The following is a 27,092-nucleotide window of genomic DNA, read 5'->3' on the forward strand; positions in this document are numbered from 1 at the left end:
CCCAGCTATAAATGTGACGTCATGCTATTCCCATAAGCCATTGCGGCCAAATTGAGAACGCTGCAAACCAAGTATCAATTCTAATATAAAAAGAATACTTTATTGTAAATCAACACTTGAAAACATATTACATTTGTAATGTAAGCGTAACAAAAAAATAATGAAAAAGCTGACTTTTTTGTTCTCAATTCACTCGACCAGGTGAACACCATGACTTTAACAACCTTCCAACGGGATATAGCCATGTCTCCGGCCATCGATTGGTTATGCCTTAAACTGATGAGTAAGGAAAATAACGACGCGGGGTGACGCCCGTGTCCTCGTTCAAACTACGAGATCAATTTTTGAACGGGCACAGGTCCGCCTGTTCAGGTGACTCACCTACTTTGTGAGATGCCTGGCGGGAATAAGGATCTGCCCGACCCTTCAGCTGTTAACGAAATATTTATTTAAGCTGTTTGGATCATGTAAATGACACCTGTCTGAGGCCATGCATTATCTGAACTTAATCATCATTTATTAAATATGACTTGTTTCATACATTCATTAAATATTTACCATCAAGGTTGTTCCATTGTTATAGATATTGACTTTATGGCACAAGGTGGCAGCATTGTGTAAAGTATATACATATAGTGTAAATGAGAGCAAAACCAACCACTTCCATTTGATCTGTGCCTATTATTGTACTGTCCTAGAAATGACAGAGCATTAGCTAAGTTTCACGTTTTGTCAAGGTTTCAGGTGGACCACATGGTGTCCACTGTCCATTGTTATGCCCTGACCCTAACCTAACCAATTATCCATTGTTAATCCTAACCCTAGCCCCAGCCTCAACTTCAGCTAAAACCTCCAGCCCAAACGAACCCGATGAATTGAAAATCAAGGACCCCAATTGAAATAAGCCAGTGGCTTTCTTGGGTTTTTATCCTTTTAGATTGACCTTGTATGTAATATGTACTTTCATGTACCTACTTCTGCAAACCTTCTAATAAAGTTTTCAATCAATCAATCAAAACCCCCCCACCCCCACCCCAAAAGCCCAACAGGAGTTCTACAGGAGTTGGATACAGCTTAATAAAACAATTGAGAGATAATTGTAATTTAGGTCGGTGCAGGAAAGTGGAACCAAGTGCAGCAAGGCCAGAGGTTTTGGTAGGGCCTCGTAGAAAAAAATACATTGGCGTAGGACATTGGCGTAGGACTCAGTGTCCCATAATGCACTAGCCAGTCCTGCACAGTGCAGGACTGGCTAGTGCATTATGGGACACTGAGTCCTACGCCAATGTATTTTTTTCTATACACGGGGGGAGTCAAACATCAGCTTGTGTGCAGCGTTCCTCCTCGTACCGTTACAATCTGCCATGGCTGCTGCTTTATCCCGTGCTCTCAAATTGCCCGGTAAGATGCGCTATTAATATGATGAATAGATAAATGAACTCAGAATAAGGAATGCAATGTGTTGGTTCGCATGACCAGTATGTAGTTATCTGTCTACCTACGCCTAGGCTGTTATCTTTTGCTTACCTGGACTGGTGCTATTCCGTTACGTTACGTTAGCCTACAACAAGCTAGCGTGAGCTAATGGATAGAAAAGCTTTTCATACATTATATTGGTTGATGCCATGTCGATTGAAATGGCATTCATTTGGTCTATTCAGTATCGAGAGATAGGCTCAATACATTATTTTCCACAGTTGCTTTTTCCTTTCTATTCAATACAATCATGATCCTGGCTGGTGGCGCACAGTAGTAGTAGCTAACGTCCTACCTCAAAGTTGCTGACTAAAATAGTCAGAGTTGAAATAACGTTATAACGGGAATTATACGAATAACACTCAGTATTCAGATGTATTTTGTTTGAACTGAAAGTTATTGTTTTTATTCCTTACAATGTCGTACATGTAAAACTCAGAAGCCAGGTAAAAAATGACCTTGTTTTGCATGACAGAAAGAAACAGGCAAATACTGAACTGAAGTTAGGCTGAAGTTAGGCCTTAGAATCCAGAATATAGAATCCAGAATATGTTCCTCTATAATCTCTGATGTTTCCATAATACAAAGCCACTGAAATGAACCCAGCCCTACTTGCATGGGCCACTTTGTCGGTCAACTCTGGGAATGTATCGGTATGCAGATGGTATGCAAATCCCTTTATCAACAGTCTGTTTCTCCCTCAGGGAAAAAGGGCTCAGAGCTTGGAGAGTATGACCCCCTCACTCAGGCCGACAGTGAGGACGACAGCGAAGAGGACGACCTGGTCCTGAACTATCCCCGTAACGGCCTCGGCAGGGGCAACTGCATAGGGGCAGGGTCCTCTGAGCTGCGGGGAAGCAGAACAGGGCGGCTAGTGGGGGGGGACGAAGATGAAGTGGAGGAGGAGGAAGAGGAGGAGGATGAATGGAGAGAACGGCTTCCCAACAAAACAAGACAGGAGAGAGAAGAGATGAAGGGCATGCAGTACTGGAGCCAGAGGGAGACGAGCAGGGATGGGGGAGGGGAGGATGAAGGGATTCCTGGGGCCTCTGGGGGCCCTGGACTGGGTGTGGGCTCCGGTGCTGATCTGGATGGGAAGAAGGCAAGAATGAGGAGTACCATCCGGACAGCGTTCTTCCTGGTGCCTCTGGTGTCTGCCATGCTGCTGGTGCTGCTCGGTGCATTTCTGGTGCCTTGCCAGAAGGGGGAGTCGGACACACGGCCGCAGTGGGAGAGAGAGCTGGGTGATGTAGGAGGTGAGTTACAAGCGTAGAAAAACTATACAGGTTCTAGAGTTATCAGCCTGTCTGTGCGCTGCTGCTTACACCACCAGACCTTCCTCTCACCAGAGGAAGAGTGTTATAAACTGGTTATACAAACTGTTGGTGTAGTTATAAAATGGTTACACAAACTGTAGGTGTAGCTACTTATAAACTGGTTATACAATCTGTAACACACAGTTTTTTGAATTATGTCAAGGTGTCACGTCACCTCCTCTAGCACTGTGGGATGTTGATGATGACTCAGTAGAGGACGTGCTGATAGGAGTCACCAAGAGGTCCAACGACACCCAACCCTCCAGCTCAATGGGGAACAGCAAAGGTATCTATGGCAAAAGTAAGCCAATGTTGTCCACAATGATGAGCGTTGATATTTATTGTTTTCCTCTCTCATGTCCCTCTTCCTCTAACCCCCGTACACCACAGTGGGCTATCTGTCATTATGTAATATTAATCTCCATATTTAATCCTGCTAGTCCAGGTAAGCTGCTGAGACACACTATTTTACTGTAAACATGCAATAAATCCAACCCACCTGTATTACTCTCTCCTTTCTCTCTCCCCTTCCTCTTTCCCACTTCCTCCTGCTCCTTCCCCTTCCCTCTTTCTCTTGCTCTTTTTCTCTCTGTTCTCTATGCTTTCTTTGCATCTCTTTCCCTTTTGTTCATACCTTCTCTGTTTCTCTCTCCCCATCCCTCACTCAGAGTACAGTGTGGTGGCCCTGTCTGCGGTCAGTGGCCAGGTGCTGTGGAAGAGGGTCCTCCAGGAGCCAGTGGAGTCCATCCAGTGTGGTCTGCAGTACGAGGCCCGCCCAGCACCCCTCCCAGCAGGGGGCGCTGCCCTGAGAGCATACCCCCAGAGCTCCCCTCTCCTGTCTGGCCAGAGGGAGAAGGCCAGCGGGCCTGTGTGTCTGCTCGTCGGGTCTGTGCACCTCACTGCAGTCAACGGCAACACAGGTTCGACACCAGCCGTCACCACTTATCCCTTTCGTTTTAACATTAACAATCAGGAACAAACATTTAACTGTTGATGTAGAGAAGCAGTTGACCATGTATTGTGGGTGGCCAGTAGGCTTATGTTAGGAGTTGAAGATGGTTTATTAGGTTTTGGTTTGTAGGTAAACAGCTGTGGTCTGTGGCACCTGGAAGGATTGAGTCCCGGGCGGTGTCGCTGCCAAATCTCCAAGGTGACACTGTTCCTGACCTGCTGATTTCTACTCTGCCTGCTGACCAGGTATAAATAAAATCTAACTTTATTAATAAAGCACATTTCATACATGAATACAATGAGCTTCACAAAAGATAATAAAACAGCCTCCAGCTCATCCCCCTTACCCAACTTTACAATCATACATTATACAGCTCTCTTTGGCCTGCTTCATGTTGAGAACGATCATGTTTTACTAGAATTACTAGACCTCTATGGTTATAGACCTGTATAGTATGATGTGGATCATATTCCCTGATCTTCCGATTCAGTGTGTATGACAGACAATATCCAGTGCATTTAGAATTGATGCAAACCTGAACTGTTGTTCATTTTTAGGTGTCTGACCTCTCACTGCTCTTGCTCTCTGGGCTCACCGGTGATCCGATTGGACATGCAGTGACCTTCAACCTCACAGCACTAGGCAAATTGATTGGTCCACTGCTGCATGAGACAGAGTTAGGGGCATTCTACATTCTCTTTGGACTAGGTAAAATAACCTCTTTTTTAAACTCTCTGTCCAAATAAAACTTCATGTAGACTGGAATAATTTACCAAACCATATAAAATCACACCAAACACCATAATACTTAATTTTCCCTTGGGGCAATTGTAGGTAGAAAGCATGTCAATAGACATGCACTAATTAAATCCATACAACATACCAGCTCATTTTACATTTACATTTTTGGCATTTAGCAGACGCCTTTACCCAAAGCGACTTACATTTGTCTAAGTAAGTGAATCATCTATCCATCAGTCATCGCAAAGAAAAAGTAATCTATACTCGGGCCAGAGGCCATTTTGTCAGGAACATGATGTCACGGTTGCTATGTCCGCCCACTGCCGCCATAGTTTTTAGTTATTTATTTGGTATATCATTTCGTTAGCTATCTCGAAGCATGACGTACAGAAAATGTAAACAGTTGGAGGCTCTATAATGTAAACAGTTGGGAGAGCTGATTTGAGTTGCTCTCTGACCGTCCGGATAGAAATGGAGATTCTGTAATCGCTGAAGACAAGCAGGCTTGCAGCCCCTCCCTTCTAACGATCAACGACTGGACAGGTGTACTCACTTAGTCCAAAATGTATTGAACAATGTCACAGCTGACCAGGCATAAATAGCTAAAGAAAAGAAACTTCTCTCAGTGCGAATTGACAGCAATAGCCTTTCAATAGAAACTAGAATCCAGGCCACACAGCCATTAAGGCCTCGTTCACACGGCAGTGAAATGTGACCCAAATCCGACGTTTTTGCCAACATTTAACTCAGGTCTGATTTATTCATGACCGTGTGAACAGCGCAAGTCACATGAAATCTGACTTTTTAAAATCCGACCTGGGTCGCGTTCAGGGGTGGTATTACATCGGATACATGTCTGATATTTAGCAACGCGCCTGCTGTCTGAACTGTCATGTCGCGTTTAATGCGACTTTTACGACTCCTACAAGCAACTCCTACAAGCAACACAGCTACCAATAACACAATGATTTAAACAAGATTAAGTTCACTTACTCAGGCTAGGGAAAAGATAGCTCCTCTCACTCACAAAATGTATCATACATACAAGGAATAATACAGAATACAATACAGATAAACCAAAGCAATAATTCATATAATACAGTACAAAGTATGATGACTGAATCTGTATCAGATACAGTGATGAAGAATCGTATTATGCATTTTCATCGACAATTCCCTCCTCAGGTACTGTAGAGGCAGTCTCCCTTGGAGATATTTACTTTCAGGCCACTGGCAAGAAGCCCATATCCCCTGGCCTACAACTGAAGGACCCCGTCTGGGAGAAACTTAGGAAAACCAACTCCTCCTCCCTCATACACATCTCCCGGTATGGCTGAGAGGGTGCTCGGTTACCAATGAGACCCTATCTGTCTTTTATGATACGATGGCATATTTGAAAAATGGTCCCCAACTTTATACAACAGTATGTCATCAACACATTTTGATAATACTAAGGAAGTGTTTAGAATGCAGGAGAACTCTATCCATCTTGGTGTCTCTCCCCTTTTCTCTTTCCAAAGTGGAGCAGAGCAAGTGGAGTTCCTGCTCCCCCTTGTGGCTGGCTTGTGTAACAACCACAACAACCTGGACTCCATCTCCACCCTGAACTCAAGCCGGAGTGATTGGGTGCTGGTGTGCAAGTCCAACAAGCTCAGCAAGCTGTCCGTCCTGAGAGAGAAGGACGCACACGTTGAGTGGACCGTCAACTCCTCTGCGATACACAGGTATGACAAACACATCGAGTAACACACAGAGAGATACAGAAATCAATAAGAGATCAATTTAGCTGATATAGTTACAAAGGCGGCCAACCACAAATGAAGAGAGATGTTAAAGATAGTTAAAGAATATAAAAGTAGTCCAAACTATTCAGAATGACCAGAATAATTTTCCATTGTGTCTCAGTCGTCCAGCACCAGGCCAATTCAACGATGATGGAATTCCCGATCTCCTCATTCAGCAGCAATGGGCGCCTGGAGTACGAAAGGTACAATTTATACCCGCAATCTACACAATATATACTAGCACTTGTCATTGCAAACAATACACATAGAAATATATGTACAATATACCATCATCATGTCTTTGTGTACATCAGGGGACGCTGGTGGAGGTGGAAATCAGAGGACGGGCTCATTGTAATGCATGTTTGATTCCATTCCATGCATTACAATGAGCCCGTCCTCTGATTTCTACCTCCACCAGCCTATACTGGTGAACATAGAATGATAACAATACGTTTCAGTGTCATCTTTCTTTGCTTTCACTTTTTGAGCTTCCGTGGCTGTAATTGTTTTTAACGAATGTCTTTTTATTCTCTCCCGCTCAGTTTTTATTTATATTTCCTGTAAAGCGCATTGTGTTGCATTTAATCGTTATTCCTGATGATTCCAGGTTCAGGTAGTTGATGGAACCACAGGGCGTGGCCTATGGGCAACAGAGTTTGTGTGTCCACGCCTTGTTCTGGAAGGTTCTTCGGTCATGACAGCATCTGGCCACTCCGTTTTCCTATTTTGGGCTGGTGACCCTCTCGGGCCACCAAAGAACCTCACCAAGACCACTGTGAGTCAAGTTTGTTCAGCGGTGGAAGTTTTTCTTCATTAAGGATTAGGGAAATTAAGCTTTTCTTAAACTTTCAGTTACAAGATTGTGCTGCCATACATCTTTTATCAACACATATAAATCCCTTTCTTTTATACCAACCGTTAACCTATTTGAAGTTTAATAAATGCATGTTGAATTTGTGACGTCATTGTTTTGTCCATTAACTCCAGGTTGCACCACCTGAGCCTGTCATTCGAAAACTGTTCCTTTTGCACCCTGCATATCCCACCATCCTCCTGGAGCTTGCCAGAACCACAGACACTGTTCTTACTTCTGCAGGTAATGACCAGATATATCTTATTTAATACATGTTTATTACATCGTAATACAATAGTTATGACTGATGTATTAAATCTAATTTATCGTGCTGGATTATAAAGGCAGCCTAGTAACACGATTGATTAACTGTCATGATCCTATCTGATTTAGTAAGTTACCATGAGCAGCAGAAGGATGCTGCCTACATCACTGTCTCGTCCCGGCCTACCTCTGGCCTGGGGCCTGGGGCTCAGTTGGTGAAGAGTCTGAGTCTGAGGGCTGCAGTTAAAAGAGGACAGATCGTAAGGCTGGGAGAGAGCAGCCAGGCCGGAGGACCAGCCAGACCTGGAGTGTTTGAGATAAACAAGTTCTTCAAGCTTCTCACCTTCAAACATAATTAGGTAAAGAGTCTTGGGATCATTAGAACTGTAAGGCAGTTACCTGAAAACAGATTAAGCCTAGTACTGAACTAAATCACACTTTAAATAGAAAGTCTCTGTTGAAGACACTTTTTAGTCTAGGATTAAGTTTACTAATCTGTGTCTGGAAAATATGTTAGGAACCATATGCTTTATTAGCAAACATTTGTTTTCGTCTGGACTGCGTGAAAATGAAGAAAGCTACAAAAGTTTACACTACTGTCATTTTGTATTCCTAGGAATTGAGGGGATGGATACCACTTGCTTACTCGAAAATCATCAGAGGTAAACAGAAGGGAACCAACTTGGGGATCAAACCTGTGGAGACACTATTGCACCGAATGAAGGAGACTCACGGAGAATCATTTCAAGCTGTTTACATTTCCAGTTTGGTCCACCACTAAGTTTGATTTGAATTCCATGTCATTTGCAAGAAAGGTTACTAAGTTTTATTTAATTTAATGTAAATACCTTTATTTATGATCAGTCTTGTTTTTTAATTTTATTGGGAGGAACCTTTAAATATCGAATTGAATGTAAATGAATGTCATACTTTTTATTGTTGCATAGGTTGCAAAATATATGAAAAAATATAATCTAAATAGAATAGAAGCACAATGGAATGAAAGGTAGATGGAGGGAGAGTGGGGGCTATGGATGCACAAAAAAATGTAGTGCAGGCCCACTCAATATGATTCACCCCTCAGTCTCTCTCTGTCTCTTTTTTGTTCTTTTTTATTTACTGTTACTAAGTTCATTCCCCTTAATCATTCCCCTCTTACAAGCACTTTTTAATAGGCTAGTGACACTATCCGCTGTATTCAGGGGGAATCTTTCAGTTTTGTAATATAGGAGGTCTATGGATATTTTAATGCTGTACAGTATTTATTGATCTGCTTTATTAGACCAAAAGGTTAACTTTAACTTTGTGAAAATACTTGATTGCTGAGGGTCCTTTATTGGCTGTGTATATATTGGCAACTGTAAATATTACGGATGATAATGTGCTTGAAAAAATGTGTGTATCAAAAGAAGATTAAAATCCTTCTTGCTACTGTTTTTGTATTGATGTCATTCGTCAATCTATTTTAAGATAGCAAAACTATGCCGTTGTTTTTGGTCTAGAATCTAGATCACTGACATAGATAATGGTCCAGATCATTTGGGTACAGATGATGACAAAGTGGGTGCGGACGGCGTATGCTCAAGGGCGGTGCTTTGGCACATCGAATATTTTTTTCCGCATTGCCGCTGCATCCAACCTTACGAAATGGCGTTGGCCTTGGGTCGCCTGGCTATGTTGTCTGCGTTAAAACCTCGTATTCGCATATCAACTTCTGGGTTGAATGGCTCTGCGACGACACAGACTCAGTGCCGAACAGCTGTATGCGCGAATTCTGGGGCAATTTTACCCAAACCCAAAAAGGTGAGTTATTTATTGGTCGATAGATACAGATAGATACGTGTGAAAAGAGGAGAGGGGGAGGAGTTGAGGAATGGTCCCTAGGTAATTGGCGTAGGGGAGAGTGGGGTAATATGAGCCAATTTTTACTTATGTCCTCTAGGCAAGGAAAAATTAGACGGAAGTAAAACTAAAACATCTACCTTTATTTCAGGATGTCTTCTGTCAATCGAAATGATAAGAATGCATCTATGACAAAGGGCTGTGAAAATATTTTTTAACAAGTGATCATGTGGCTCAACTTGGTTCAGCTTAGTTGAGTCGAGTCAATGGGTAAATTGACAAATTAACTAACTACGATTATGTTAATCATGAGCATTTAAAAAAAATGATTATTACTAACGCATTTTGCTTTTCTAAATAGTTCGATTTATTTTCTTAAAGGTAACTTTAAACACTATAAAACCAACCAAATCAAATGTATTATTCAGAATCCTAACATTCGAAAGTGGTGAAAAAATGTTCATACATCATCTGTTCGGCATTTCAACGACTATTCAACATTCCACCCATAAGGTTACAGGGAAATATGAAGTGTTGCTCCCTCCTTGCAGTTTCCCCAGCCTTTTGAGGTTGAGGTAGAGCTTCAGCACATCACTTTGTTTTGTTGAAGGCTGAAGCCCTACCCAAAGATGTCGGTTCAGGCTTACGGCAGGAGAGATGGTAGCGTGCCGTAAAATTGTTGAACCAATCTTGACCTAAAAGAATATAATTAATTCTTTTAAGATACTGTATTTAGCTACACAAAATCAGTTAGCAAAATCAGTTACCTACTGAATCATGTGATCTCTCGCACCCTACCTGCTAAAGCCTTCTCTTTCCAGTTGTTGGGGACAGGTATGTTGTTGTTTCTGTCTGCCAATTCAAATACCAGTTCACAGCATTTCTTTGGAGTAAAGCCTTAGAACTGGTCTGCCATTTGTTTATGTGGTCTGCAAGCTCCTTCTCTATCTTCTCTGTGAAGACCCTCTTTGCCTCTGCTGTTCCACTGTACCCTGCTGTTTTCACTTATTTCCCTCTTTTTTAATGTATCGCAGGGTTGACCTGTCAATATTTCTGTCTTTTGTCACTGCTCTGATGGATTTTCCACCCTTGGCATCAGTGGCTGCTCTCTCCGTCTCCTCAAGGGGTGTTGAGCCCCAGTCAGTCTTTCTCTTGTACTTTCTTGGCATGATGGCTTTTCTACAATGTTTAAAATATGTAAAACCAAATCAGTTGTGTAATACAATACAATACTACCCTAACCAATTTTATACTTCAGAGACTTAACTTAACATCAGTACCTCATGGTGGGGTAAGTTGAACCACTCAATTTATCCCACAGCATTTAGTTCACTTTTCCCCACCGCCACCATTTTGGAAAGAACTGCCTACCTTAGCAATTCAGGCTAATCTTTAGCTAAGTGATTCACATGTTAGCAAATCACCAACATGTATGATATATATGTTTAGACTAGTGCTGTCAATCGATTAAAATGTTTAATCAAGTTAATCACAATAATATTCTGTGATTAATCAGATTAATCATGATTAATCACAAGTTTAAAATACACCGGACCTTATCGCCAGCAGATCTGTTCTGTACCTAACCACCGTAGCGGGTAGGACAGCTGCCTGTGTCTCAGAACACTGTCTGTCTTTTGAACCTAGCTCAGGGCTAGCTAGCTAGCCTCCGTTGTTATTGAAGCTAGTGTCACTGTCCCAATCTCTGTAATAAGGGAAAATATAGGATGTTCCTGGTCCAAATAAACATAATGAAGTCTTCATTCAACTATACTATACTATAAGGAAAAAAAGGTGTGTCGATTTGATTGCAGACAGGATGTTCATTCATATGATGTTCATTCATTCTGTGACATAAAGGACAGAACACGTGTAAAGGACAGAACATGGTGGTGATTAGTGTCTAAAAACATATCTAAACATCATAAGTGGTCAGGGATGTAACCAACGACTGTCATTATTACAATCCAGTATACAAATCAGTCTGTCTTGAAACCCCTCTACAGGCGTTTGCCAGGCATGTCAGTAGCTTGTGATTTATAGTAATATGAATGTATGGTAATATGATTAATATTGCACTTCATGGTTTCTAAATTAATTGTGAGCGTTAATATTGACAGCCCTAGTTAAGACCTGGATAAATTAGCTTTGACATAACAGTCATTATACCTGACATATAGAAAATGTACTTGATAAGCAAAAAACTGTTTAAAAAAACAGGACAACAAATGGGTACAGTTGCCTAGATACAGGGCGTGGGTCAATGTACCCACTGGCTCATCTTACCCCACTCTTCCCTATCTGAGGTGATTGGCAAGAAATGCATGTTGGGAAACATACCTGAGGACACCGGCATGACTCCTGCATGAACATAATTTACTGAAATGTGTGTCTGGATATAATTGCATTATATGTACAATCACACAGCACAGCATTTTGACAGCCTTTCCACAGTCACACAAGGACTAACTTAAAGTTGTTTTTGTGATGGAATCCTCACTCATTGCCCAGACCTCCTTTGGCCTTATCCGGATTGCTATGGTAGTGATACCCTTCTTATATGTCGGAACTCAGATCAGCAAGAGCTTTGCTGCACTGCTGGAAGAGCATGACATCTTTGTCCCAGAGGATGACGATGACGATGACTGAAGGGTCTGTATGCTCAGAGGATCAATATCAATCACCTGGTTGTGTCTTTTGATTCACATAAATAGCTGTTATTTATTCAATCTGTTTAAATTGGATGTATTGTGGGTCCATTTTTCGGTCAGGAAAGATAATATAATCGTGCCTTCTCTCTCTCCACAGAGCATCTCACTCCCAACGGTATGCATTATCAGTCAATGGCAAAACTACTATATGAAGATGTTGTGAACTGCTGAAGAGATTAGATCTGAATCTCAACTGTCTTCCTGGTGCTTCTCCTTCCTGCATCCTCACCCTGTCCCTTGTGGCGTACGTGTGCCTATCATGGATAAAGATCTGTTATTTTAGAGAAGTGACAGGGATACCCTCACTCTGGTGATCTCACATATGCATGCACTGCCAAGTCTTACTAAATAAAAAACATTTGCAAGTGAACAACTGGGACAATTAAAGTTGCATGTGATCATCTAATAATAATAATAATTCTGTACATCCATGAATGTGCACTGGTAAGTGATGCTTGTTTCTATAAATAGGCTAGTCAAGTGATAGGTATTCCTGGATTCCCGGATTTTAAATTAGCTTTCTGGTCTAACATCAAATTAATTAGAGACATGAGTGGCAAGCTATTCATAGTCTCTAAAATCAAGCTCTCCAGAGAGTAGAATCTGATGTCTGCGATTAAGCCATTTGTGACAGCATGTGGTGAAAGTAGGAACAAGTCGGCAACCAATCAAAACGTTCTTTTATTCTGAAAAATTTAAATAAATTCCAACGTGGTTGAAAGTCAATGACATACTCGCTAGTCAAGCCAAAATATTACAATGGATTCGGTGAGTAATCCCCACTACTCTACACTAACTAGGTAGTAGTGGGGATTACTCACCAAATCCATAACATTGCAATAATATAATTCATATAATTTATTTAAAAATGTCAGAATAAAAGTGTGGCCGACTTGATCCCGCTTTCACCAGCTGCTGTCACATTTATAACAACACCATGACCAATGTGATTACTAAACAACCGGTGCAGACATTACCACACATATCCAGGGATCCATGACAACCACCTTGATACTCCCTGATTTCATTATTGTTCTACTCAGCTGTTTCCAGACTGTCATAATTGCCTGGCTGCATATCATGTGTGCTTAGGCCAAGTCTTATGAGTAGCAGTAAAGTCCTATGACTTTGTCTTGACAGGCAAATGCCTTAAGGCCTAGTTTACACACACACGCTAAAGATGGAGGTTGTAATAAACCACACTTATGGGCTGTTACCGATGGGCAGAGAGAGAGAAACTACTTGCTGTAGATTTGCTACAAGTTTGGGTCATGTGGAGAGCCCGCTAAAAGCTATTACTGTATAGCAGGGTATTTTGGAGGGAAGGTAGTGGCCAGCACTAATGGCCAGCATGTAAGTGAGGAGGAGAGTAGCTCTGCCTGAGGGGAACACTAAGGAGAGAGCCTTCATACTTCCATAATGAAAAACAACATCACCACAATGAGTGACATTGTACAAAGATGACTTGACACAGGGTTCGGTATCATGTGTATATAATTTACAGTTCAATAAAGGGGGGGGGCGGGATCTGTCACACAGGACATGAGAGGGTGAGACGCCAGGGAGCAGCAGTTCATGGGTCGTGTCCAGTGTAAAATTTGGACAGGAAGTCTACAGGACGTGGTGTCTCCGTCTCATGGAAGTAGCGCATAAGGTGAGTCTTCTGCTTCCAGACGTTGATGGTCTCCTGCAGGTCCATCTTCCCCTATTTGATCAGAGGAAAACAAAGAACATTTTATCACATATTATCTTACACACTGTCAAAAAGTGATGTGATCTATGCGCATCAGCCCTCTGAAGTTGCCTGCAATTGAGGTTCTGAGTGTGACAGGATAGGGTAGTCTAGTGAGAAAACCCCTATAGACTTGATATTTCATCATGGCTATTGAGGTGAGGAAATGTTTCAGGAACAGAACAATAGGTTGCGATCATTAAAAATGTCATAATAGCTGTGCGAACGATTTGTCAGCTGAGGGGCAGGCGTAGCTCGCTTGCGCTGACTCATAAATGCAAAACCTCTGCCCAATCAAACATCTTTCTATCATAATTGCTTATTGAGAACAACCTACACATATCAGGTCTGTTGGTTGTGTAGAATGAGGCACAGAAGGTAAGGTGACAGCGGTCTTACCTTGATGACAAGCATGTCAATCACACGGGGGTCATTCACGTGCTTGTTCTTGTCAAACATCTCCCTCACTTTATCTCTTCCCTGGCGAGCTGAGATATCCAGCTGGAACGTGGCGACTGTGTGACATTAAGACATGGTTAGCCAGGCGTATTAGCCATATAGTCATGAATTCACATTCACATACAGTATCAAGGTCTATGATGCAACCAATGATCAACCAACAAAAAGAGAGACAAACGTTGGAACTGTGTGATCTAGGCTACAACGAAGCTACGAGGCTTGACACCTCTTGACAAGGAGAAGGAGCCTAGTACTAGCCAGGTGTTGGGTTCGCCAGCAGGGGGCTCTTCATGAACACACAGACAGTTTGGCCACACTGCAAGTCTCACGATACATCATATAAACTACATTGTTGTTGTTCTAGTCAGAAGATGGACCAACATGAGAATGAAAGACAGCGAGCAGTGTGAGCCAGGCTAACGTTCACTGTTCAGCCACTACTAGTGGCACTACTACGACCTTGACGCCGAGATCCAGCTTGTGGGCACTCAGACACAGAGACAGCGGTTGTCGTACCTGTGTTTGGGACCTCTCGGTACCAGGCCCGATACAGTTCCCGAACTCTGCGCTTCGCCTCATCCAGATCTCTGCTGAAGATCGGTTTGACAACTCGAGAAGCTCCGGCCGCTGTACGGGTCGCCGCCGTGGACGCCATGTTTGTTACGTTCACTCCTTCTCCTTCTTCTATGGTGTAATTAATAGATGCTGATTTGACGCATTTATACCCATGCTGCCATCTAGTGGAGCGGAGGCTAAACGTGAGGCACAACGAGCCAGGTACTCTGCATGTGTCATGTCAATTAAAGTTGTCCATATAATGTAATATACAGTACAGGCCAAAAGTTTGGACACACCTTCTCATTCAATGCGTTTCCTTTATTTTCATGACTATTTGGTACATTGTAGATTCTCACTGAAGGCATCAAAACTATGAATGAACACATAGGAATTATGTATTTAACAATAAAGTGTGAAATAACTGTAAATATGTCTTATATTTTAGATTCCTCAAAGTAGCCACCCTTTGCTTTTTTGTTAATAAAATATATAATAATAATATTAAATATAATATGTGTTAATAATAATATGTTATTATATATATATATAATATTATAATATATTTTATTAACAACAACAATTTTTTATTTTATTAACAAAAAAGCAAAGGGTGGCTACTTTGAGGAATCTAAAATCTAAGACATATTAGAGTTATTTCACACTTTTTTTACATCATTTTACATCAAGTACATCATTCCACATGTGTTCATTCATAGTTTTGATGCCTTCAGTGAGAATCTACAATGTAAATAGTCATGAAAATAAAGGAAACACATTGAATGAGAAGGTGTGTCCAAACTTTTGGCCTGTACTGTAGTATGAATGTTTATAAAGGTGTGTAAAGAGTGAAGGACATAAGTATGCACACTAATAACGTTTGTTAGCAGTACACGAATGACTGGACTCACAAACAGCTGTATTCACCTGTATTTAATTGATTGTAAAATGCTGGTAATTTACAAAGATGTCACATGCCCTACTTTAAATATGAAAAACATTTTCAAAAGACAGATATCTAGTTTATCATTTCATCACAAAACACATGATACAAAAAAAACATTGGCTCATTGACGCAACACTAGTTGTTTGTTGTGGCACACAAACATGCTGAAACAATGTTTGGAAGTGGAGGTTGGGATTGGAATAAAAAAGAAAATCCACTTTTTTCAGCCATGGTCAAAAATCAAGAATCCTTGGATGTAAGACAACAACTGTACAGTTCATCAAACTTCTACAAGCAAAACTAGAGACACAGAAGGAACTATATAATGCAAAAACAGATTTCTTATGTCTACACAAGTGGATTGGTAAATTGATTTCCAATTTGGCTTCCCAGGAATCTACAGTGACCAATCCGGAAAGTCTATCCTAGTATCAATCCCAATGGAGAATCCGTACACAGTCTATTTTATGGTCACAAAGGAGTCACACAACGAGGACTTTTGCATCTTACTGTACATGTTACACTGAATAAAGCAACCAAAAGGTTTTGGGGTGAACAAATAAGAAATTACAACAATCAATGCAAGCTCCCATTTCTGAAGGATTAAATCCTCTATGCTGACAGAGTAAAGATGATGTAAAGACTGTGTTAGCCAAACTGAGATGATGGTAGTGCTGCCTTTGGAAATTCTGCACTGTTAAGACACTGAAACCAAAATCATGTAGACAGTTTATACAAGGTAGGCAGAGAACAAGAACAAGTACTGTTCCATGTCACAAATTATTTTACAGAACAGTTTTTACTAAAATATTCCAGTTATTTAGACCAATATTGTCACACACTCGTACTATCACACACCCACAGAAAAGTAAAAAACTAAAAACAAAAAACTTAAAAAGTGCAGATTCATGTTTTCGCGACCCAGTGTAATATGACCGATTAGCTGATGCTAGTCTACGCTGCTCATTGGCTGAATGATTGAAAGCTAAGGCACTATCCATAGTCCTCAAGGCAGGCCAGCGCCGTCTTCTGCTCCGAGGACTTCTGCTCCTCCTATGTTTCAGTCTCCACCGTGCCCATATCACTGAAAAACAAACACCCAAAACACATTACACATAAAAGAAGACATTCAAACATGATGTAAAGACATTTTACAGCTCTCCCTCTCCCCCGCCCCCCCCTCCTGCATCATTACAATATATCTCTCTCTCTCACCATCTTTCATAGCATCCATCCCTCCTTCCCTCCCTCCCTTCTCCATCCCTCTTTCTTGTATCATTCGGTCCCTACCTCTCTCGTTGTGTCTCTGACCAGGGGCAGGGGCCTCAGTGCTCCAGGCTGTTGCCCAGTTTCTGCCCCTCCTGCAGGGCAGCCATGGCCAGCTTCAGGTGCTCCTTCAAGCTGTGGATCTCCCGCTCGCTCCTGCTCTTCATCCCACTCAGCTCCTCGCGCACCTCCTTATACCGATCGCAGGCTGTCCGCTTCTCCTGCACGGGGCGCACGTCGACACGGAGGCAGAAGAAGACAGAGAGAGACACAGAGTTCAGGGAAACTTGCTTTACATTCCTGCTAGACTGGGGGCTACCAGCTATGTCAGTTTCTTTATACCGTAGTAGGTTACAAAGTGATACCATACACTGATTGATACCATAAAAACAAATGACATACATCCATACACCGAAACAAACAAACAAACACAAACATAGCCAGTACCGTGTTAAGGAACTGCAATTCGTTCCTCAGACAGCTGATCTCCTTGTGTAAGTACTGAACTTCATTCTCCTTCACTCTGAGAAGAACCTGTGACAAAGCAAAACGGAATAGCATCACAGGCTAACAACAACAAGCACAAATTCAACACCTCAAACCTCTAATTCAACATCTAAAGCATTGTGGAAACACATGCACCTTCTTCAGATACATCCACTAGAGGGCAGACTGTTTCATTGTGAAGTAAACCACAAATTGATGTTAAAGTTCCCAACTTATTTATCTCCTTCTACATAATTACATACATTCTCCTAATGCTCTACCCTAGATATCAGCCCAGTGCCACACCATTCACCACCGCTTCCCCCTCTATTTAAAAAACGGACACTTACGGACTTCTCGTGTCACTGCTGTGCAACTGTTGTAAATAAAGAGGCCTCGGGATGTTGTGTTAATGTTAATATTGGTTTAAGTTAAACGTGTCTTCTCTACTGCTCTTCTCCTCCTGACCCACCTCTAGTTCAGAGGACGTCCTGTCTCGGTTGTCATTGGAGACACTCTCTGACCCCTGGCCAGACATGAGTGAGCGCATGCGGCTGATCTCCTCCGTCAGGCGGGCCTGCAGGTCCTGAAAGAATGAGAGGTTGAAATAATTGAGCTGAACTGACAATACGCTAACAGTGGCAGACACATGTGTAATATGAACAGCAAGCACCGATTCACACAACTGACCTACAAATACTAGTGATGGGGGAAGCTTTCGACGCATTGACACATTCAACACAATAGTGTCCGAAAAAGTGTCGATCTATCGATGCAGTCGATACAGCAGCTCCATAATGCCATCTGCTGGTCAGGTCATGGTATGGCGGCTGTATCGACTGATTCACAAGTCAGGAATTTGGGGCAAAATACAATAAGCCCACCGTCATCTGTGATGTCTTGTTCAATAAAGGTGCTGTGACAAACTGTGTCGATGTGTATGTGGCCATATATGTGGTCTTAAATGTTGGTGTGTCTAGTAGACTATAATAAATACATATATGAATAAATGCAACTGTCCATTTCTGATATGAATAGAATAGAATTTGTCATTTGGCAAACGCTTTTAATCCAAAAGCTACTTAGAGGGACATTCCCCCTGGAGTAATTTAGGGCTTTACTCAAGGGCACACTAGTGGTGGTGTTTCAGGCAGGATTTGAACTCATAACCTTCCGATCACCAGTCCAATTCACTATTCACTAGACCACCACTATCCCCTTGACATGTAAGGATACAAATCTGAATGACATTTCGGCATGTGTGGGACATGGCTGTTTGACAATTGGAGCAGATATAAATGGTCAACATGTCATAACAGGGCCAACAGCGTGGGGACGTGCTCGTGGAACAGGAAAAGAGTGCAAAACAAGGCTATATTTTGGGAACTGGACAGAGATGAATGAATGAATGGTCTTTATTGTCATTAATACAGTACAGGTACCATACAACGATGTGCTTATGTGAACAATAAAATATGTATTGCTTGTGTACATGAAAAGGCAACGTTTTTTTCATGTATGTGTATCTATCTAGCTAGTCTGTGTGTTGCAATTATGAATCTATGACTATCTTTGTATGTCCTATATCTATCTATCAATATCTACCGATCTCCTGTCTATTTCTATTTCTGTCTCTGTCTATAAATGGATTCTGTCTAGCGTCCGTATGTCTCCACTCGGACTACAACCCTCGAATATGAGTGAGTTCCACGTCTTTTTATGCAGTACGAAACTTGGAACACTGCCTCGTTTACGGAATGATTGACACACACACAGAGGTGCTTGTGTGATGTACGAAGCTTCGTTCGAGTAATCACTTGGTTTATGCCAAATTGACACAAGCATCGATACATTTGTATCGACGCACATTGCGTCGGAAGATCGACGCTGTGTCGTGACTACTGCGTCGAGCGTAACATCACTAACAAATACCAGAAGACATGGTAAACGGACACAAGACACCCAAATGGTTGACAACAAACAACCAAATCTTTTCACATTTAACACGTTTCAGTAACCATCTTCGAACAGAAAGACCGCGACAGGCTCACCTTGTTCTCTTTCCTCAGCTGCTCCATCTCTCTCTCCTTGCGGCTGACGTCTCTCTCCCTCTCGCCGTTGCTCTTCTCGGCCCTGTTCAGATCCAGGCACTTCTGGGAGTACCTTTCTGACAGGCCGGACAACTCCCTCTGCAGCGCCTGGGTCTCAGCCCTTGGAGGAAGAGGAAGAGGAAGAGGAAGAAGAAGAAGAAGAGGAAGAAGAGGAAGAAGAAGAAGAAGAAGAGGAAGAAGAAGAATGAACATATTAACAAATGTTCATCAATCAAACAATGAACTTCTTAGTCCAATTGTTGGAATTTGGTATTTTTTTGCTCTAGGCACAGGGGCCGCCATAGTTGGTGCCCCTGGAGCAAATAGGAGTTAAGTGCCTTGCTCAAGAGCACATGCGGCTCCCTCCTGAAGCAGGGAACGAACCAGCGACCTTCTGAGTGCTAGCAGGCCTCTCTAACCTTTAGGCTACCGCCACGCCCAGAGAGGATACACAAACTATTAAATCAACATATAGGCTATTATAACAGTCAAATAAACCTGACATTGCAGGTTTTATGCAGTATCTTTTGTTTATCTACTGCTTGCAGACATACTAAGCTCAGATAATTTCCTCACATGTGAGCATGAAAGCATTCTGAAAATAGAAAGTGCCTACTTTGAGGAAAGTCTGTCAGCAATCTTTTATAGCACCCAAATCCATCCTACTATTTGACTTAACCATTCTAATTCAATGTAACGTAATTCATCTGTGCGTCACGGCTGAGCTTAAAATGACCAAAACCGGAGTGACTCAACTAGTCTAATGATAATCTCTTTATACAACGTTCCACTTCGTCTGCCTGTGCAAAGTCCACCTATTACACTTCAGATTCTCTCAGTCTGCACTGAGTCAAAAAAGCAGCATGCATGTTTGAAGTGTATATGACAAACCATAACATGAAGTTAGAAGAGCGTAACTATGGTAACTATGTGAACGGTTCTGGGGTGGAGTGTGTTTTTGTTTGAGAGACAGTCAGTGTTGTTTACTACAGTGGTTTAGATCACACTACAACCTTCTCTGCCAACACCCATAAACCACATAGCATAAAAAAAGCCCATTCTCTCAAGATACACACACGCAAATGTACATACACACGCTCGCACGCACACGCACACACGCACACGCGCGCACACACACACACACGCGCGCATGTGGGTTTGTTGGGTTCCTGGGGAAAGTAGCAAAGGTCTAATCTTTGACCAAATGTGCTTGCATTCCTCAAGTGCCTAAGAAGAACGATCTATATCCTACAGCAGTAATGGTCTTAAAGAGAATACACAATTGTTGTTGAGTGTCCATAATCAACCTTGTAATTCCCTAACATTACATTACCCCTTTGTGACTGTCTGACCTTTATAGCACAAGATGATTTAGGCAATAGGAACTGTGTGTGTGTGTGTGTGTGTGTGTGTGTGTGTGTGTGTGTGTTAGGGGTGTAACGGATCACCTAACTCACGGATCGGACCGGGTCACGGTTTTTGAGTCACGGATCGGATCATTTTTCGGATCAACACAAAACATTTTGGTTTTTATAAAAACTGCTTTTTCCTTGAATTCTGTAAAAACACCACTTTTACTATGTGACAAAAACCAACAACATTCAAGTCATGTCAAAACTGGTAATATATATATATATATACATACATATCTATACATATATATAATATATATAACATATTCTACACTCAAACATTACATAATTATACAGAAATACACTCAATTTAAATGATAGGAGAGAGGGAGGAGGCGCCTGGTTGCAGCAGTGAGTCACTGGGCTCTTTAAAACAGATGAATAAACATGTTTTATGCCACTTTTAACTAAATAATAAAGTGAACCCTTATTTTGAACATGGTATGAAAAAAATGCCTACATTATCAGAAGTTGTCGAGCTACCTTTTTCGTGCCTCCCGTCATAGTTGACAGAGAAGCCAAAGTGCTCCCATACATGGGATTTAAATGAGGGAGGCATTTCGAGTTCTTCTCCGCCGAACAACGTAACATGATACACCTGGGCCGCGTTCGTAAATTCGCTTTGAGAGCGCCGGAGCGCACACTGGGTCCGACGTCATAAAGCGACCAAGTAATTTGATTGGACAAGAGGCGTTCCTTGAACGCTGATCAGATTCCAGAGCGGATTTACGAACGCAGCCTTGTTGTTGTGGATTCCCAGCTCCACATGTAGTGAGCAAACAACGGATTATTTTTCTTTCGCATTATCAACCTATCATTGCGCTTTAGAGTCAAACAAAGCCCGCAACTGTCGCGTCTATCTTTTCATGGCAACTCTACATTGTGATTTACAAGAGATATTAACTAATATTAAGTAATATTATTACTTGTTAACATTTTGCAATTGATCCGCGGTACACATGCGTTCCGAACCGTGGAGGGCGATCCGAACGGATCACGGAATTTCCGTGATCCGTTACACCCCTAGTGTGTGTGTGTGTATAGACTTGTTGTTACGTGAAAAGTTGGCTTCAAGCTTCAAAGCTTGAACAGAAATAAGCACAGGTCAGCGTGGAAGCCTTGAGCAATATCTCACGCAACCCTGGCGCATAAATGTGTTTGCAGTGTGTACTGTACGAACAAATGTGCATGCGGGCGGACTGTGTTTTGTGATTGAACGCTCACTGTTGCTGTGCGCGCAGGCTGTGTGTGTCCACGCCCCCTCCGCTCAGTCTCTTCGCTTTCTCCACCTCCCTCTCCAGCTCCTCCTTGTGAGCCTTCTTCAATGTCTCCATTACTGAACCACACAGAGAGACGGGGATAGAAGGAAAAAAAAAAGTTACCACCCTAAATCATGTGATGACGTTATCTCACAACAAAAGCTGATATTGTATTGACCTCAACTTTGACCTCTAACATGTCTCATTGCCAAACATCTCCTTGAACTGGTGTGGTCTTAACCACTAGGGTGTTAGAAGAAACTACTAAAGAAAAAGTAGTTTCCCCTGGCACCCTAGTGTTTCCTGGTTGGAGTGTTTCACATGGTTATGACCACACCAGTTCAAGGAGATGTAAGGAGGAGAGGGCAGGTCAGCAGGGCATGGGCCGGATTCTAACCCACGCCGACATGGGCATAATGTGTGTATGGTAGACCGCGGTACTAGACCACTGGACCGCAGAGGAAACTACTCCGAACATCCCAGGTGCAGTTTGAATGAGCCCTGGCGTGACCCCTGACCTTGTGCCGTGGCCTGGGTCTCCTCCCGCAGCAGCCGGTCCCTGTCTCTCTCCAGCTCCCTGGTCTCACGGACGTGCTGCTTCTGTACCTCGTCCATGGCCTGTCTGTGGGCGCGCTCCATAGCCTCCAGGCTGCGGCCGCACGACGCCAAGGGGCCACAGCCACCCCCTCCACCTCCTCCTCTCCCTCCACCTCCTCCTACTCCTCCTCCTCCCTGCAAACGCTCCAGCTGCTGCCTCAGTGACGCCACCTGAAGGAGAGAGAGAGAGAGGGGTAAAGCTCACTGAGAGAGAGGGGGAATGAATTCATGGGTCCATGTGAACTGTCCAGAGACAGTCTGGCAGGTATCTATGTGTTACGGTACATGTGGGAAAACTAGGGTTAGGGTTAGGTGCTAGGGTGACTTGGTACATGCTGGCATGTCTAACCCTAACCCTAACCTTAACCCTAACCCTAATCCTAACCCTAACCCTAACCTTAACCCTAGCACCCTAGCACCTAACCCTAGTTTTCCCACATGTACCGTATTCCCACATGTACCTTAACATATGGACAGAGTGGTATAGGTGTCGTGATGACGATTGTGAAGGCTCCAGACCCTATGAGGTTGTGGGATTATGACTGTTAATGAGTGTTTATTTCCAATAGGTTTCCATGAATATTAACACATTTTCATCAATCCCACAGCCTTAATGTCCAACATCTACCTCCAACATTTCCTCTTAAAGGAGCAGCCTTAGGGACTGTGGGGACACACCACACAGACATAGAGAAGACACAGTGCAAAGATGACATTTCTCCTGGATCAAACCCACGTGTAATTGGACGGTTTGTACCAGAGGAAAAACGGCCCCAGAGAAGACGGAGTAGAACATCGGAGAGAGCACACAGCACTCAAAGATAGTCAGAGTAGAAGCCCTGTCCTATCTGACCAACTCAACCAGGGGAATCTATTGTCTTCTTACTTCTGCTTTTCAGTGAGAACACGTAAAATAATAATATATAATATATGCCGACTATATGCGACTTACATTGCAGTGAGTGCCTAAGCGTTATTAGCGCCATGCTCTACCAACTGAGCCACAGAGGACCACGTATATGGCTCTCACAGAGACTTCCTCCCCCTGGCATTTTGAAGTTGAACAGATAAGAGTGGAGAGGATCTTGAGTAGCATCCAACATGCACTATGAACAGCAGCGCTACTGTTAATAGGCAGAAAGTTTGATTCATCTGAAATCAGTAGATGAATGGTTAATTTGCATTTTATTTCCTTGTTTGTGCAAATTGAAAATCATTTCCACGCACTACCTCCCTCTGCAGCGCCTCATTGGCTGGCTGGCTGGACCGCGAGCCCGTTGACATCAAGGACCTCATCTCCTTTAGGGGTAGCCGCTCAAACTCCGCCCACTTCCTCTCAATCTCCTCCTCCATTCGCCTCGGGTCCGAGCCTAGGCCCGGCCCTTTCCTCGACAGCACCGCCTCCCATTGGCTACTGTTTGCGTCTCTGGTTCTCCTCTCATCCTGCCATTGGGCATGCTCCCGGCCCTGCCCCTCCCCTGCCTCTCTCTGAGTGGCTAGCATGGGACTGGAGGGGACGGGCACCGGGGACAGTTCCACGTAGTCGACTTTGCGTAAGGCTAGGGCGGAGGTAGGGACTTCTAATCGAGTGTCACCATGGCGAGAGGCGGGGCGCCGTGAGGACAAGGAGCGGGAGTGAGTGTTCTCCTTGTCACTACTACTGTCAGGCAGTCTGGAAAAGAGAGGAGAGGACAGGGAGAGGAGAACACGGGGAGAGGAGAGGACGTGGGGAGGAGAGGAGAGGACAGGGAGAAGAGAACACAGACAGGCTTCTTTAATTGGGTGAACAGCCACACAGACCATAACAAACAATCTAGATAGCCAATCATGAGGTTCAAAGGGTCAATGGTAGTCCTATAGCTCGTAGGGTAACAGAGTGTACTCACTATGTACAGAGAAGGAATGGCGACTCGCTAAGTAACATAACATTCCAACAGATTAATGAGACTAGGAAGTAATCCTTGACTGACCAAGCGTATAGCTAGCTACCATACTGTAACTCTGCAAGGGCTTGGTAGCATGTCCACCTGTATACTGAATAAGAGAAACAACAGGACTTCTCCTTATCTGAGTGTGTTTTCCAGGGCAGAGCCAGGACACACAGGGAGACGGTTAGCAGAGACGGACGGGGTCAGTAACTCACTGTGTCAGGTCTGGAGAGCTGCTCGGTCGAACACTCTTCCTCAGAACCTCGATCCAGTTCCGTCTGATACCGGCCGTCATAGCCGACAGAGTGACCACCGCCTCCCGCGTCTTAGGAACGGACAGGAGCGAAAGAGGGGAGGGAGGGATGGTCGAAAGAGAGGATAGGAAGAGAGAGATGGAAGAAAGCAGTGGTGGAGAGAGAATTCAAAAGAGGTCAGTACAGAGGGGGAAATAAGACGAGACAGATGTATGAGGGGAAAAAGCAAAAGGTAGGGAGAGAAAAAAATGGGTGTGGTGAGGGAGAGATAAGCAGTAGGAGAGTTGGGGAGAGGTAGACAAACAGATCTTCAGTGAATACCAGTCAACCACACAAAACAGCAAAGAAGTGGAACAGTGAAACAGACACCAACTCACCTGTATCTGGAAACCATAGTTTTTCTCCACGTCAAACTCAGACACCTTCACACAGGACTTCAGGTCAATCTCCCCGTCCAAATCATCCTTCTATTAAATACAGTCAGAAACATGAATGTCAAACTGCAGTCAATCATTCATGACTGATATTCCAAGTGACAATTATGACAATAGTCCAAATAGACCAAATATGTAAAAATGTAAATAAATACTATTTGAACATACCTCCTCCGCCCCTGAGTCTCTGTAGTACCTCAGACCCGCATCGGTCAGCACAAACCAGTGCTTCTTCCACTACAGAAAAACACATAGGCCTATGAACATACATACTCATTCTTATCATGATAGCACAGACATCTGCTGTGTTGATGCACACTAGGCTATTACCGACTTACCGAGACAACACATCGGTTTAACACATGGGATAGTCTGGAGCCATCGACTTACACACAACCTTCCTCATTAGGATGGAGGAAAAGATAGAGAGAGAGAGAGAGAGAAAGAAAGAAAGGATGAGATAATAGAAGAAATACACAAGAGAGAGGAATGGAATGAGAGAGAAAGAGGAGAGAAAACAGATAAACAACAGATATCTGTACAAACCAGAGAGGACAGACAGTCACTAGAGACATAACTTTACCTCTCCAATCTCATCCAGTTTTGACATCCATCCCTTCTTGAAGTTAAGGAGGTCAGGCTACAGAGAAGATAAAGAGATGATAGTGTCATGTTAACTGGCCTTCATGGAACACATTTGAAGAAGTGGCACGCACGCACGCACGCACACACACACACACACACACACACACACACACACACACACACACACACACACACACACACACACACACACACACACACACACACACACACACACACACACACACACACACACACACACACACACACACACACACACACACACACACACACACACACACACACACACACACACACACACACACACACACACACACACACACACACAAAGGGTGCCTGTGTAGCTAAAAAAGGATGTTCACATTCACGATACAAAGGCCATCAATTAGCCATAGAATTTCAACAACAGACATCAACATTATTATGTCATGCAATATTACACGGCACCATGACAACTAGTTCACTAGGCTGTGTATTCAAATGTGTGAGGAGGACACGGAAGGAAGGATCATATTCAGAGGTGTTACCGGCAACAGGAAACAAAAAGCTATTTTCTATGACTGATGAGAGAGAAAGCAGTCTCACTGATGGACAGAAAACAGTCTCGTCAACAGAGATAAAGTGTCTCGTCCACACAGAGGGACAGGAAACAGAGTCTCGTCCACAGGGAGACAGGAAACAGAGTCTCATCCACAGGGAGACAGGAAACAGAGTCTCATCCACAGGGAGACAGGAAACAGAGTCTCATCCACAGGGAGACAGGAAACAGAGTCTCATCCACAGGGAGACAGGAAACAGAGTCTCATCCACAGGGAGACAGGAAACAGAGTCTCATCCACAGGGAGACAGGAAACAGAGTCTCATCCACAGGGAGACAGGAAACAGAGTCTCATCCACAGGGAGACAGGAAACAGAGTCTCATCCACAGGGAGACAGGAAACAGAGTCTCATCCACAGAGAGACAGGAAACAGAGTCTCATCCACAGGGGACAGGAAACAGAGTCTCATCCATACAGAGAGACAGGAAACAGAGTCTCATCCACAGAGGGACAGGAAACAGAGTCTCATCCACAGGGAGACAGGAAACAGAGTCTCGTCCACAGAGAGACAGGAAACAGAGTCTCGTCCA

The 27,092-nt window shown here is 43.2% G+C and overlaps 3 protein-coding genes across 3 annotated transcripts; 1 reads left to right on the top strand and 2 right to left on the bottom strand.

Annotated features, from left to right (window-relative positions):
• Positions 1-1,364: 1,364 nt before the first annotated feature.
• fam234b (family with sequence similarity 234 member B) lies at positions 1,365-8,819 on the top strand (the record flags this gene model as incomplete). Its single annotated transcript, XM_080524183.1, has 13 exons — positions 1,365-1,401; positions 2,181-2,732; positions 2,956-3,078; positions 3,461-3,712; positions 3,874-3,989; positions 4,302-4,452; positions 5,671-5,812; positions 6,006-6,209; positions 6,391-6,472; positions 6,880-7,047; positions 7,260-7,368; positions 7,519-7,748; positions 8,006-8,819. The coding sequence occupies 12 exons, from the start codon at positions 1,365-1,367 to the stop codon at positions 7,746-7,748; spliced, it is 2,166 nt and encodes a 721-aa protein (XP_080380309.1). The 3' UTR covers positions 8,006-8,819.
• Positions 8,820-13,428: 4,609 nt separating this feature from the next.
• Positions 13,429-14,806, bottom strand: ndufa6 (NADH:ubiquinone oxidoreductase subunit A6). The gene is made up of 3 exons (XM_080524224.1): positions 14,650-14,806; positions 14,074-14,189; positions 13,429-13,647 (listed from the first exon to the last, which is right to left on the bottom strand). The coding sequence occupies exons 1-3, from the start codon at positions 14,786-14,788 to the stop codon at positions 13,516-13,518; spliced, it is 387 nt and encodes a 128-aa protein (XP_080380350.1). The 5' UTR covers positions 14,789-14,806; the 3' UTR covers positions 13,429-13,515.
• An 865-nt stretch (positions 14,807-15,671) lies between these two features.
• triobpb (TRIO and F-actin binding protein b) lies at positions 15,672-22,786 on the bottom strand (the record flags this gene model as incomplete). Its single annotated transcript, XM_080523429.1, has 7 exons — positions 15,672-16,718; positions 16,925-17,121; positions 17,348-17,434; positions 17,859-17,972; positions 19,438-19,597; positions 22,113-22,224; positions 22,666-22,786. The coding sequence occupies 6 exons, from the start codon at positions 22,784-22,786 to the stop codon at positions 16,960-16,962; spliced, it is 756 nt and encodes a 251-aa protein (XP_080379555.1). The 3' UTR covers positions 15,672-16,718; positions 16,925-16,959.
• Positions 22,787-27,092: the final 4,306 nt, after the last annotated feature.

Source organism: Nansenia antarctica (assembly GCF_963989245.1).
Source record: "Nansenia antarctica genome assembly, chromosome: 2".
NCBI lineage: Eukaryota > Metazoa > Chordata > Actinopteri > Argentiniformes > Microstomatidae > Nansenia > Nansenia antarctica.

Coding starts and splice junctions, on each gene's coding strand:
- ndufa6 (XM_080524224.1), bottom strand. CDS start 14,788: ATGGCGTCCACGGCGGCGACCCGTACAGCGGCCGGAGCTTCTCGAGTT. Junction 14,190..14,649: donor CCGAGAGGTCCCAAACACAG/GTACGACAACCG, acceptor AATGTCACACAG/TCGCCACGTTCCAGCTGGAT. Junction 13,648..14,073: donor TTGACATGCTTGTCATCAAG/GTAAGACCGCTG, acceptor CTGATCAAATAG/GGGAAGATGGACCTGCAGGA.